General features: G+C 41.7%; 1 protein-coding gene across 6 annotated transcripts in view; it reads right to left on the bottom strand.

Moving 5' to 3' along the window:
- PAPOLA (poly(A) polymerase alpha) overlaps nucleotides 1-9,466 on the bottom strand; it is a 58,183-nt gene extending 48,717 nt beyond the window's left edge. For all 6 annotated transcript variants that reach the window (XM_080807768.1, XM_080807770.1, XM_080807772.1 and 3 more), the window contains exon 1: nucleotides 9,242-9,466. In XM_080807768.1, coding sequence (XP_080663894.1) covers nucleotides 9,242-9,249 — 8 coding nt within the window. In that variant the 5' untranslated portion in view covers nucleotides 9,250-9,466. The remainder of the gene's footprint in view (nucleotides 1-9,241) is intronic.
- Nucleotides 9,467-13,696: the final 4,230 nt, after the last annotated feature.

Raw genomic sequence — 13,696 nt, 5'->3', positions numbered from 1 at the left:
ACAAGTGTACTCTGAAATATCGAGAACCACTCTGGTACAGTAATTATAAAGCTAACTCAAATAGTATAGTCTAAGTTCCCATGATTTCTTGACTGCAGTTTAGTGGCCATATATCCAGTCAAAGCATGATCAATCTTCAGATAAATGATACTAATAACCATTTTAAGTCACTGAGGAAAGTACAGAACACTCAAATAGATTTGGTTATCCATTGTAAAATCTAAATTCCAGATGCCATGGTATTTCAAAATACTGAAGAATCAGAAATATTTCAAAATATTAGAAATTTAACACTATTTTCAGAACCATATTTAAGACACACAAAACTCAAAAGCCATACAGAAAAAAATTTACCTACATAAAAGTATTACAGCTTTTATATAATAAAAATATATCATAAGCAAAGTTAAAACAAATTAACAAGTGAAGAAAAATCATGCAACCTATCCCAAAGAGTAATAGTCTCAATGCATAGAGTTCTTAAATCAACTAAAAAAAAAGTTTCACTGCACATCATGCAAGCAAATTAGGACAACTATTTTCCTGTCAGACTGCAGAAAAACAAAGCTGACATACATCTGGTAAAAATGAAAGATCTATTATAAATCTACAATATTAATAATGGTGTAAGAAAATGAGCACTCTTACCCATCCCAATGGAAATGAACATAATTTTAAAAAGCAATCTGGCAATATTCATTAAAATTTAAAAATGCATGTATCAATTTTAAAAGTTTATGTTCCACAACTTCACCTCTAGCAATCTATCTTACAGAAATAGTAGGACCCAGGAGTCAAACCAAACCCTGAAGTTGGGAGACATGATCTTTTTAATTCACAACACAGTTTCAATACATGAAATGTAACACAAAAATCCAAGTTTTTAGCTGCTTGTGGGATAGGGATACAATTAAGACAAGTCAAATATGGGCCCCAAATCCTGTACAGCAACAATAAACTTGAAATGAGCAGTGCCTATCCCAAGGTTATCCCCTATGGGGGCGGGGGGGCAGGTAGCATGTTTGGTATGTGTAAATACCTCTGTGACTCCACAGGTTCTAGAATTTCACCCTTCTTCTAGGAATAATACAAAAAGATGTCCAAGGTTGTTCACTGGACCACTGTATACAATGTACTAAGCGGAAGCCACCTAAATAACCATTAATATAATGTGATTGGTTAATTACAGTAAATTCTTGAAACATAACACTATGCCATATAAAAAGAATGAGGTGATTACCACATGTAGTAGCATAGAAAGATGCACACAATATATCAGCTGAAAAAAGCAATGGAATAGAATTATGATAACAGTATTTACTGAAACCTCAAAATATTCCAGGTAGCATGTCAAGCACTTTACAATTTTCCCAATTGTTCCTAACAACTGTACTATTAACTGCCACCCTATTACAGATGAACGAAGTGGGGAAACAATGGCTTATCTAAATTCACTGTGCCAGGGTAAGAACCCAGGCATCTAACCTCTATGCTGAAGTGCCTTTATACATCTTTCACAATACAGTTTTACATATTTAAAAATTATTTGTTTTTATATCTACATAAAAATGCACCAAAAGAACTGATAGAATTTCCACTTTGTACTTTATAAAGGTTTCAACTTGTTAAATTATTTTTAATTAAATATTAATGATGTCGTACAAAAGGTAGAAATCATCTAATTCTACTATATATTCACCATTAAATTAGGTTAGTGATAGTAAGGAGCCCAAAATCATGCCCTAAAATTACTCCCTGGCAGCAAGTCACACCAAATAAATGTTCAACTTAAAACAGTAATTAATTTTGATGATTGGACTTAAAAAATCAGTTTATGCTAATCAAAGCACATTATCTAAAAGTGAAATAAACAAGACTTTAAAAAATGGATTTTTTTTCCCCATGCAATCCAGCAATGAGAAATAGTAAATACAAAGCAAACCATGCTTTATTTATTGCTCCAGAAAACTGCTAAGGCAGTTATCAAGGTTATCAAACTTCATCAATCCAGTTTTTCAAAAAACACCTTTGTCTCAACTTAATTTTGCCAGAAAGTATAGCATTTATTAGGTTGAAATTTACTGAACTCCTAAATATGTATGAAAGACAACACTAAAATCAGGAATACAAAGACAGTTTCTGTTCTCAGTGACAATCTCAGATGTGGTCTGGGATTCAGATTCTTAAACAAGTGCAAAGTAAAAGCTTAAAATAAATACTACAGAACCAAAGAATTAAGGCTATGCCAAAGAAAATCAGTAAGGAGGCGTGTACTCCAAATGGCTTTAATGAGGGGTAGGAGGGAGGGCAGTCTAGGCAGATGACAAACACAGAAAAGGAAAGGACAACAAATCACCAATGGTGTTTTCTCAAATAGTTAATGTTTAATGACTTTGCATTCCAATTTAAACAAAACTCATACTACTGATGAACCCCTGTCTCCCATTATTAGGCATATGGAATATGCTGTGGCCTAAAGCTAAAAACAAAGTGAAAATTCATAGCTACCAGCCAACTGAAAACACTTTTATCATTTATTCCTAGCTTTACTTAAGTTAGAACTGAAAGCTTAACCTGTCTAATGGTCGTCTTTGGAAGAAATCAGATAAATCACAAAAACATATTTAATGTAACAATTCACCACAATATAATTTGCTGTAAAGAGCCCTTAACCTTAAATATAATGTGCCCACTGGGATTAAGCAAGAAATGACACCAAACAGAAAAGGAATAAGGGTCTGAATGTGTATTCAACATTAATTCTTAACAGAAATAATATCTCTTTCACAAGAAGTTTAACATAGGATGTTTTAATTTTACTAGTAGCTTAGTCCAGGCTATAACCAAAACAACCTACTTGATCACTAAGGAATTATACAAAGAACACTAATTCACCTGCCATGTGCTCTGTGTAAGTGATACAAACATATTTAAAATCTCACTATATTCTTAAAATATGTATTCCAGTTCAATCAGCCAGTATTTAGTAGGCAGCAATGGAGGGCCCAGTAATAATTTATGCTCAAGGGGACTAAATTATGATGACTCCCAAGGCAGAACTCTGGAAATGCAAGGTTGACTGATTATGCAGGGAAAGCGTACTTGTTTTTCAGTTATAAAAATGACCAAGTTATTCTTCCTTCCTTCCTAAGGGCACTTCCAACTGCCCCCTTGCCCTCTTTCTCCCAAGGGGCTAGGAGAAGTAAAAAACCAGCAAGACCACAGTACTCATGCATCAGTTTGCCAAATACAACTTGAAAATGAAGAAAATCCAAGAGAATCTGAAAAAGTACAAAGATGTATCAGAATATGTTGTCAAAATATGTTATCAAAATATGTTGTCATAGTATTGTAACACATTAACTCCAGGAAATGCAAGATGTTTCTGATGACCAAAATAACAGAAATACTATTCTTTAACAACCCCAAAACTATAAAAGCCATCACAGAATGCAAGAAGCTGGTTTCTGGACAAAACACAGAATACAAATTTGAAAGACAATTCTGTGAGAGAAGAGATAGAAAACAAAGATATCTAGCAAAGCCCCTATTTTTTTTTCCTTTCCCAAATCCTTAAATTTCCACAAATGAGAATATTATATAATTCTGCAGACCTACAACGCAAAGATTAAAAAATAACACATTCCACAGAAGGCAGTGGTCACGAAATTAAAGTATAGAGTGATAAATTTGTATGTGACTTTAAATAAATAAAGCTAAAAATACATTCCAAGATTTTAGGTTTTGTAGTATATCACTTTACATGTACTATACGTATATGATACATGTCATCAGTAAAAAAAAAAACTGATTCAAATATTCTACACAGAAGAAATGTGATCTTAAAAACTAATTCTACTTAAGACATTTTTTTAAAAGATTTTATTTATTTATTTGACAGAGAAAGAGAGATCACAAATAGGCAGAGAGGCAGGCAGAGGGAGAGGGGGAACCAGGCTCCCCGCTGAGCAGAGAGCCTGATGCGGGGCTTGATCCCAGGACCCTGGGATCATGACCTGAGCCGAAGACAGAGGCTTAACCCACTGAGCCACCCAGGTGCCCCTCTACTTAAGACATTTAAACAGACTCCAGCTGAGTTGATGAAACATAGTTCCCAAAAAAGTCCACAGGAGATGGTATATAGTACTAGAATGAGAACAGAACATGGAACCCAAGCTGAAGTAAGCCCCAATCTACAACTTAAGCACCCTGAAGACCCTGGACAGGTGACTAACTTTAAAGGGAACTAATACCTCCTACAATGCTGTTCTGTAAATAATAAACTGAGAATGTGCAATTATTTAAAAGCTGCTGAATAATCAGAACAATGAACATAGAACAAACAAACAAACCAAAAAATGCCTCCCACCCCACCAAAATGGGAAATACTAGGAATCCAAATGGCTTCATTCCGGCCAGAAGGCTTTCACCTGGGAGGGGCGGGGCAGGTGATGGGGGTGACTAGGGAATAGGAACTGAAGAGGCTCATAAATGTATTCGATTCCAATACCTTACCTCCTAACTTCTCCATCAAAAAGCATGAACTGAGAACAGACTTAAGGTAATACACCACATTCCAAAACCATAGCCAACATTAATTTGGCAACAAGCAATTCATTACAAAATCTCTAAATCCTGAAATCTGAAAACCAAAATCGCTGTTAGAAGTTATCTTCCCTAAAGGTTATCCAATGCATTATGTTTGCATTGACAACAACAACAAAATAAATCTTTAAACCACATGTGTGTCCATCCCTCCAGACTGTCCAAAAGCCACCCAGAAATGCTACAGTGACACCACCACTGCAAACAGCAGCTTGGAGCAGCAGTTAGCTGTTCCTGTCAGGCAGCAATTCTCAAGGTCCCAAACTTTTTGGTCACAGACTCCTTTTACAACTCTTAAGGCTCATTGAGGACCCCAAAGATCTTCTGCTTATATGGATTATATCTGCCAATATTTACTGCATTGGAATTATAACTGGAATAAATTCTTAAATGTTTATGTACTTAAGTAACAAGAACTCTATTACATGTTAACATAAATAACTTAAGACTGTTTTCCAAAACAAAAAATTTAGATACTTATCTCACTGTTTTACATTTTTGCAAATCTCTTTAATTACCACTTAATCAAAGACAGCTATATTCCTCTATCTGCTTCTGCAATCAATCCCTTTGACAAGTAGTTTTGGTAGACAGGTATGAAAGAAAACCTGGCAGGACACCATCCTAACTGGAAGAGTAGTTCAATAACCTTTACAAATAATTGTGGATATTCTTCTGTGATGCTACACCAAAACTCCACAAGTGGTTGTTTTATTGAAGATTAATTACAGTATCAAAGTTGAAACCCTATCAATAAACCCCTTATACTGCTGCATGAAAATCCATTGGTCTAGGGGTGCTTTAAAGGTGGAGCCTGTGACACTTGATCTCAGGGTTGTGGGTTCGAGCCCCATGTTGGGTGTACAGATTACTTAAAACTAAAATTTAAAAAAAAAATCCATTGATCTACACTGCACTCTGAATATACCTTTCACCAATGTATTTTTTTATTTCATCAAAATTAAGCTTATCTTCCAAATATTGACACATTATTACAAAATATATTTTTTTAAATGGTATCATTAATATCACACTACCAATCTAATCAGAAACATTTTTTAATCACCAGGAAGCTATCAAGCTCACAATGACAGAAGCAAGCCTTCCAAAATTTTAGTTTTTATCTTCAAATTTATCACTGGCCACCAATGCTGTCAGCTGTTTTCCTTAAAGAGACAGGCTCACTTCATTTTCAGGAAAATGATAAATGGTCCAAGTGTCAATATCCACAGTAGGTACATCATCCGTTTTTTCAGATGAAAGAACTCCATGAGAAAAATACTAGTTTAGCTCACAAATCAGACATGTGCTTTTTTTCCAAAACAACCACTGTACTTTTTAGTATACAGTTTTATGTGTACTTCCCATTTTATCATGGCTAATGTAAAACATAAATTCGAGTCAGGATTCATTAAAATTAATGTGTTTTACTGTTTCATCAAGAAACTTTTAAAGTGTGTGTTATGTGTGTAATGAACAAATACAATGACTACTAGTACAAGATGGTGCCTCTGCCTCGATTTGTCCTAAGGCAAGAACAGCATCATCTACTACTGCTTTCACACCATCGATGCAGTGTTATTAGAGTAAAAAAGACATAACATTTCAGCACTACTATGAAAACAGTTTGAATTTTTTTGTACTCCTTAAAACGATCTGAGATCACCAGGGTTCCACAGATCACAATGTGAGAATCACCGGTACCCATTACCATCCACCAAGAGGTCCCAGTTCTACCTACTATGACTTCATGAAACTGATTCTTTTTTCCTGACAGCCCCAAATATTTGGGAGAAAAGCTACTGTCTCCCCCAAGTCTTGCTAAATATCTCTTCTAGTAACTTAAACAACATTCTATGAATGTGGTATAAGCACTACGTCACTGAGGATGGTTACTCTCCTCAAAAATCTTTAACTTCAACTTGTGATAGTCAGAACTCAGCTGATGCAAATAATGGATCTATCCAGCACAGTAGGGCAGAAATCAGAATACAGTTCCCAGAAAGGCCTTATACTCTATCAATGCCAAGTGATTCTCAAGAAGGATAATCTTGCCAGGATACATCTGGCAACATCTGGAGACATTTTTTGGTTGTCACTACTGGAGAGATGGGGGTGTGGGGATCCTGAAATCTAGTGGGTAAAGGCCAGGGATGCTATTAAACACCTTACAACACAGAGACGCCCCCCCTTTAAAGAATTATCTGCCCATAACTGTCAACAGTACCTACCAGAGAAGCCCTGTATTAATGGATCCTAAAGACTACCAAAATTTTTGGAAGTTTCATCACCCTGGCTCTTAAATCATACCAACCTTTCAAAATTATACGTAATATTACATATGAGTTTTAGACAATATATGAGCACTTGTTCATATTGTTGTCATGACCGAAATGTCAACAATCTATTTTGATTTAACCCATTCTGACAGCTCAACTATGGCCTACTCCACAATCCCACCCAAATTTAACAGGACAGGCATACTAAAAAGCAGGTGGAAATCAAGCACAATAAGCCTGGAAATCAAAATTCAAAACTCCAAAGAAACGAAATGAAAGGCAATGTGACACCAGAATATGAAAAACAAAGAAAGCTGATTAATGAGGAAAAAGGCCTATTTAACTAGACAGTCCGGTCTTTCTGTTGTTTACTTAAAAATATACTATACTTAGGGTTAAAAATGAGAGGGACAGCTAATGAAAAACTGGGCATATTGCTCACATTTCAAAAAACACACTGGAAAGCCAATTATCCATGTGTGAATGTGCTGTCTAAACTGTCTTCCATTTCATATATTTGAACTTCCAAGAAAATTTATGCTCTTAGGTCTTTATAGAAAATGTGCACCTCCCTTCCTCAAAGGCGGCTGGGAAAGGATAGATATAAAAGTATTTTTATTTTCTAGAGAAAAAGATATAATTATCTTTTATCTCTAATTAAAACCTGTTAAGTTGTCCATTTCCTATCACTGATCAAATTTTAATACTGACACGATCATCACAAAGTTGCTTTTCAAGCACAGCAATAAAATGTGAGCTAACACAAAGAAGTCACATGGCATCACTAAAAACATTTATTTATTTTAAATTCGGCTGAACTGAAAAATGCCACACAAAAAAAATCAGTATCCCCAGTGTCTTTCTACTCATAAAAGGATGAATGAATCAATTAACAGGGATCTTGTAGACTGTAAGATTTTATGTCTGCATATTTATTTAAAACTAAGCAATATTGTCATTTACAGAAGTATGTTGACAGGCCTCTTAAAAATGACAGGAGTGGTTAAGGAGGAGGAGCATGAAATTCTTTTTAAAAATACCATGTAAATAGCAATAGGTATCTTAAAGCCTGTGTCGAAGTTAGAGCCTCACCTGCACGCGCACACACACACACACACGTACACGTACAGACACACATAAATAAAACTAAAACCATAACCAGTAATATCTGCGAAAAAGGAAACTTAAAAAAAAAAAAAAACAGATAAACCTGAGGTGCTGTATTAGGTGTCCAGAAATCATAAAACCTTTATTTTGTACATAAGTAAAACTTCGAGTGTCAATTACATGGTTCATTTGGGGCCTACAAAGAAGAAAATCCGGTCCCTCATCTCAAAGGAGCACGCTTACACTAGAATGTTCAAAAATGGAAGAAATGCAGTCTCACATTTAGGCCTCTCCACTGCTGGATACACGCAGGGAAAAAAAGCTGTAATCTACTTTCGATCCCAAAAACGAGTACTCAGATTACACCTCATTCTTTGAAACAGAACAGAAACTTCTTAAAAAATGCTGCAAGCGTAAGAAAGTGTAAGACGCACACCTAGTGAGATGAGAAGGCAAGGACGGACTAGCTTTAAGCCTACAATCAGAAAAATTCCAAGTACCACTGGAGACGGGGAGTGAAGGAGGCAGAATACCTCCCACCAGCCTATCAAAACAGCACAGAAACAGCAATACCTAACCCAACGCGCGGCGGAGGACACCCTGGCAAGTGTCCCTTTGCCGACGGTGGGAAGCCTGGGGACGACTGGGCTGGTTCCGGGGGCGGGGGGGGCGAGGCTTCCAGAGAGCGAACCTCGTCGCTCACAACTGGGCTTTTCGCTAGTGCTCGTGCGAGCTCGGGCGTGGAAGTGGGTTCACTCTGCGCACGATGTGGGCATCTTGGAGACGGGAGGAAGAGAGGGACGCAGCGGAGGCAGACCAGGAAGAGAAGCATCGAAACGAGCCGGACAGACGCCGAAGAGTGAACCTGAGCGCGGTGTGCAGACCCCGCAGCCAGCCGGGCCTGCCTTCCCCGCCGCCGGGCATTGTTTTTTCTTTCTCTTCCCCGCGCCCCCCCCCCCCGGAACGGGGCAGAGAAGCGAGGGCACTCAGGTTAAGGTTCCCCCGCCCGTTCCGGAAGGGGAAGGCCCCAGGCCCCACGGCCGCGGAGCCAGGAAGGGGTGGGGGGAAGCGGGAACCGAGCACAAGGGGAAGTGCGGCGGCGAGCGGGTGAGGAAACAGGAAGAGCCCCGTTCCCGCCTGCCTCCCCAACGGGGCGAGGGCCCGGCTCTCGCGCCACCCCTTCCCCCCCTCCCCCGACGCCCCCAAGGCCCCGCCGGCGTGCGAGAGAAAACAGAATACAAATCACTTACAACGGCATCGTCTCCTGCGCCGGCACCGCCCAGTCACTTCCCCCCCGCAACCGCCGCCGCTGCCGCCCTGGGCATGATCCACTGAGGCGGGAGGGAGGGGGGGGCCTGCCTCAGCCCTGGGTCCAACCCCACTCCCGCACCGCTCCCGCCGCTTTAAGCGCTTCTCCTCCTTCCCCTTCGTCCTAACATGGCGCCCGAGCGCTACCACAGCAACGTTCTAGAACTGCTGACGCCGCCACGCACGCCGTGCGCGCGCCTGCGCAAAGGCCACCCGGTGCCGCGCAGCTTCACGGGAATGGTAGTTCGTGAGGCGGCCGGAGGTCCGGTAATTTCCGCCCCAAAGCCGTCGCGCTTTCGCGGTGGGTGTCGGGTGTCGGCTAGGAGAGGTGCGGGAGGCTCCGGCGGCTGTCCGTTCCTCGAGCGGGGACGCTCCTGTCGCCGATGAGCGCCACGCGGCACCTCACAATGAGCGGCCGCTCTCGCCGCCGAGGTCGCAGCTTTCGCACCTCCCCTCGAACGGCGTCACTGGCGGCGCTCGGCGGGGACCCAGGCGACCATGCGTGCCCGGTGAGCAGCCGGAGCGCTCGGTTTGGGGCGCGGCCGCTCGGGTCGGCGCCTTGAGTGGCCGCAAGTTACTCGGCCTCTTCCTGCTGTCCTGCGAAGTGAGAGTAAGACCTGCTTCGGGGGGCCGTGTGGACTGCTGCATGTGTTGGTTGATGCAGGGCAGCGCTTAGCACGGGCTGGTCGTTGGGACTCCCCCTCGCCTGTTAGACCGAGGTCCACCCGTCTCGGGCTGTTGGCGGACCTGTCCGCCAAAGTGTGTACGCAGGCGCTCAACAAGTGTTTGTTGAATGAATGGATTTGCGGGGCAGCGCTATGATGACACCGAGTTCTGGAACACGAGCTGATTTTACCAGCGGGTGGTGTCCTGGAACCTCCGGGTAAAGCTGCCCCGAAGTGGAAGGATCGAGGGCAGGAACCATGGAGCTTTTAGCAAAGACTGTTCTGCAGCCTTCATCCGTCCCTGGGGTGGGACCTAGGAGCGTATTCGCCCCCCCCCCCCCCCAGCCAAAGCTGGAGTCTTCGTGCCTGAGCCCGACTCCGATATTCAGCCCTTCCCTTTGCTAATTAGAACGTGTTCTGAAGTGTCACACGGAGGGTTTACGGAGGGGCGGGAAGGAAGTAAATAAAAACGGCAAGGATAAAGTTCTAAATTATTTAAGTAGATTAATGTGGACTTGTATAACCTCAGGAAATTGGGCAAAGGACTTACCTGCTTTCACAGAACATGTAGTCTGACAAGCGGTCGAGACATAAAGACTGAGTGGAGGAAGCACAGGACCTAAACCTATATTGTCCGGTGCTATAGCCATTTGTCACGTGGGACTTTTGAGCACTTGAAATGAGGCTAGTCCATTTAAGATGCAGCATGAGTGCAAAATGCAGATTTCAGAGATCTCCTTAGGAACAAAAGAATGAGATCCCTAACTGATCTCATTTTATATTATATCTATAGTCATATATTATATGTAATATATCTGCGTTTTATATTCATTACATGCTGAAATAGTATTTTAGATATATAAAAAAAATTCATTAAAGTTCATTTCATCTGCTTCCTTTTACAACGTGGCCACTAGGAAATTTTAAATTATATGCATGGCCCTCATTTCTGTTGAACAGCGCTTTTGGGAGACAGACTTGTCCTTGATTCTCACTTCTACTTGTTCCCTTACCCTCTTGTCATCAAGGTGGTTTTGGTTGGGGACCCAGCAGCAGACCTGCCCTTAAAATTTGGAAATCTGAGATCCAGAGAACTCAATAAAATACGTTAAGGCTGTGATGTTAAAATTTGCTCATAAAGATAGGCACTGATGATGTATGTTGCAGATTAGAGAATGGGAACTTCTTGAGCTCAAGGCTGTCCTCCACTTGGCATCTCAGAAGGCAGTGAAAGAGACACGGTTGTTGAAACCTCTGTGCTTTCAGTCTCCAGGTGCTCCACACCGATTTTGTTTGAGCCTTCTCTAGAATGAGACAGCGAGATAGTGCAATTAACGAATATTTATTTAGTACCTGGAATGTGCTAGATGCCATGTTACTTGCTGAAGACAGAAGGAAGTATACTTGTTGGTGGAATCAAGGTAGATTTCCCAAGGTGACTTTAGAAATGCCCTGATAGGGCGCCTGGGTGGCTCAGTCAGTTAAACATCTGCTTTGGCAGAGGTCAGGATCCCAGGGTCCTGGGGTGAAGTCTTGTGCTGGGGTCCTTGCTCAGTGGGGAGCCTGCTTCTTCCTCTCCTCCCCATTCGTGCTCTCTCTCTCTCCATCTCAGACTCTCAAATAGATAAAATCTTTTTTAAAAAATATAGAAATATTCTGGTAGATGTATACACTTTTCAAATCTCTATGTTATATACCTGAAACTAATAGCATGTGTCAACTACACATCAATAAAAACAATTTTTTTAATAAAAAAAAAGCTTGGCGATTAAAAATACACTGACAGAAAAGTTAGGATTTAGTAAGGGAACAGGAGGAAAGGGGCATAACAGGAAACAACTTTAAAAAAAGGAAAGTACAAATAATTTAAAGTTTATTCGAAGACAGAGAGACTTTTGAAGTAACTAGACCACAGATATGTGGTGTAAGTGAAGCTGCCAAGGACCGAGAGGCAGATAATGGGGGGCCTTTGTGTAACAGAATGTTGTGCGCCTGCCACGCACCATCACTGTGCTAAGCTGGGAGATCGCTTCCCACTTTGAAAAATAGTCAAGATCCCTGACCCAGTTAGACCATATTTTCTTGGGAAGTGGGGGTGGGGGGCAAACAATAAACCCATAAACAGACAAGGGAATTATGGCTTGTATTAAAAACCATGAATAAAATAAACCAGGTAATAGAATTACGGGGGAGGTCAACTTTAGGTAAGGTGGTGAAACAAGGCCTCGCTTGGAGACCTGGAGCCATCGAGAAGATTCAGCTTTTATCTTTGTTTATGAATGGGGGAACCATGGAAAGTTTGAAAGCAGTGATGAGATCACATCTACGTTTTCAGAAAGATCACTCAAAAGGTAGGAACAAATTTGAGCTGGGAGAGCTTTTGAAGCTGGAGGGTAGTTTAGTTCTTGCCAGGGTTCAGGTAAGAGATGATGCTTGAAATAAAGAAGGGACTGATTTCAGAGAGATTTAGGAGATGTAGTTAATCCTGAATGTGGGAGGGGAGGGAGAGGAAAAAGGCATGATTTCAGACGTTCTAGGGTGGGTGACCTAGTGGGGGGAGCTACCAGTCAATAGGAAACAAGGGTAACTAAAGAGGGTGAGTAGATGAGGTCATGAGAGTCACTTGGTATGGGTTTTTTGAAGTGCCTGGGGTGGGGGGGTCCTTTAGAAATGCCCATCAGGTGAGTGAAAACATGTTTCAGGAGCTGAGAAGTCAGGGCTGGAGATAGAGATTTTAAACTCTGAAAGCAAGAATTATAGCTTGGAGTCATGTTTCAGTTCAGCACGGAAGGAAGGGCCCTCCATACACCCAGTAACTACAGTCTAATCCAACCCAAACTTCATGAGTGGGTAATAAGCTAGGTGTTCAGTATCCCCAACATTTAGGATCCACCAAAGAACAGAACTTGAGCCAAGGAAAGTGGAGCGTGAGATAAAACCAGTGACCAGTGTACCGGGTTAAGACAGGACCCCTATTGTTAGCCTTGCCTAGCTTGTCCTCAGGGCCCTGTCCACTCCCTCCAGCTGCTGCCCCAACCCAGCAGCCCTCACCCTACCGCAGTGCCTGTGTTCTACTGACTACGGACAGGGTGGGTGGCACTTCCTACTGATGTCTTAAGGATCATTCAGATTGCATTTTCCACAGAACAATGTCATAAGTAGGGAGAATTCCTAAGCCGGTTCTCATAGGTCCACCGTGCATTCAAATTTAAGAAGTGGACAGAAATGTTTTTGAGAACAGAACCTCTTCCTCTGTAGCGGAAGAGACACAAGAGAGAGAGGGAACACAAGCAGGGGTAGTGGGAGAGGGAGAAGCAGGCTTCCCGCTGAGCAGGGAGCCCGATGTGGGTCTTGATCCCGGGACCCTGAGATCATGACCTGAGCCGAAGACAGCTGCTTAATGACTGAACCACCCAGGTGCCCATGATATGGAGATTTTTATCCCAATAATAAACTACAATAGATTCATTTGGTGACTAATGATACATACGTTTTAAATTTTTTTAACCAACATAAGAGACCTAACGATGGAGAGCAAACAGGGTTGATGGAGGGGAGGTGGGATGGTCATTAAGAAGGGCACTTGTGGGGTGCCTGAGTGGCTCAGTGGGTTAAAGCCTCTGCCTTCAGCTCAGGTCATGATCCCAGGGTCCAGGGATCAAGCCCCACATCGGGCTCTCTGCTCGGCGGGGAGCCTGTTTCCCCCTCTCTCTGTCTCTGCCTGCCCCTCTG

The sequence above is a fragment of the Martes martes genome (assembly GCF_963455335.1).
Source record: "Martes martes genome assembly, chromosome: 7".
Taxonomy (NCBI): domain Eukaryota; kingdom Metazoa; phylum Chordata; class Mammalia; order Carnivora; family Mustelidae; genus Martes; species Martes martes.
This window is presented reverse-complemented; position numbering and strand designations above follow the sequence as displayed.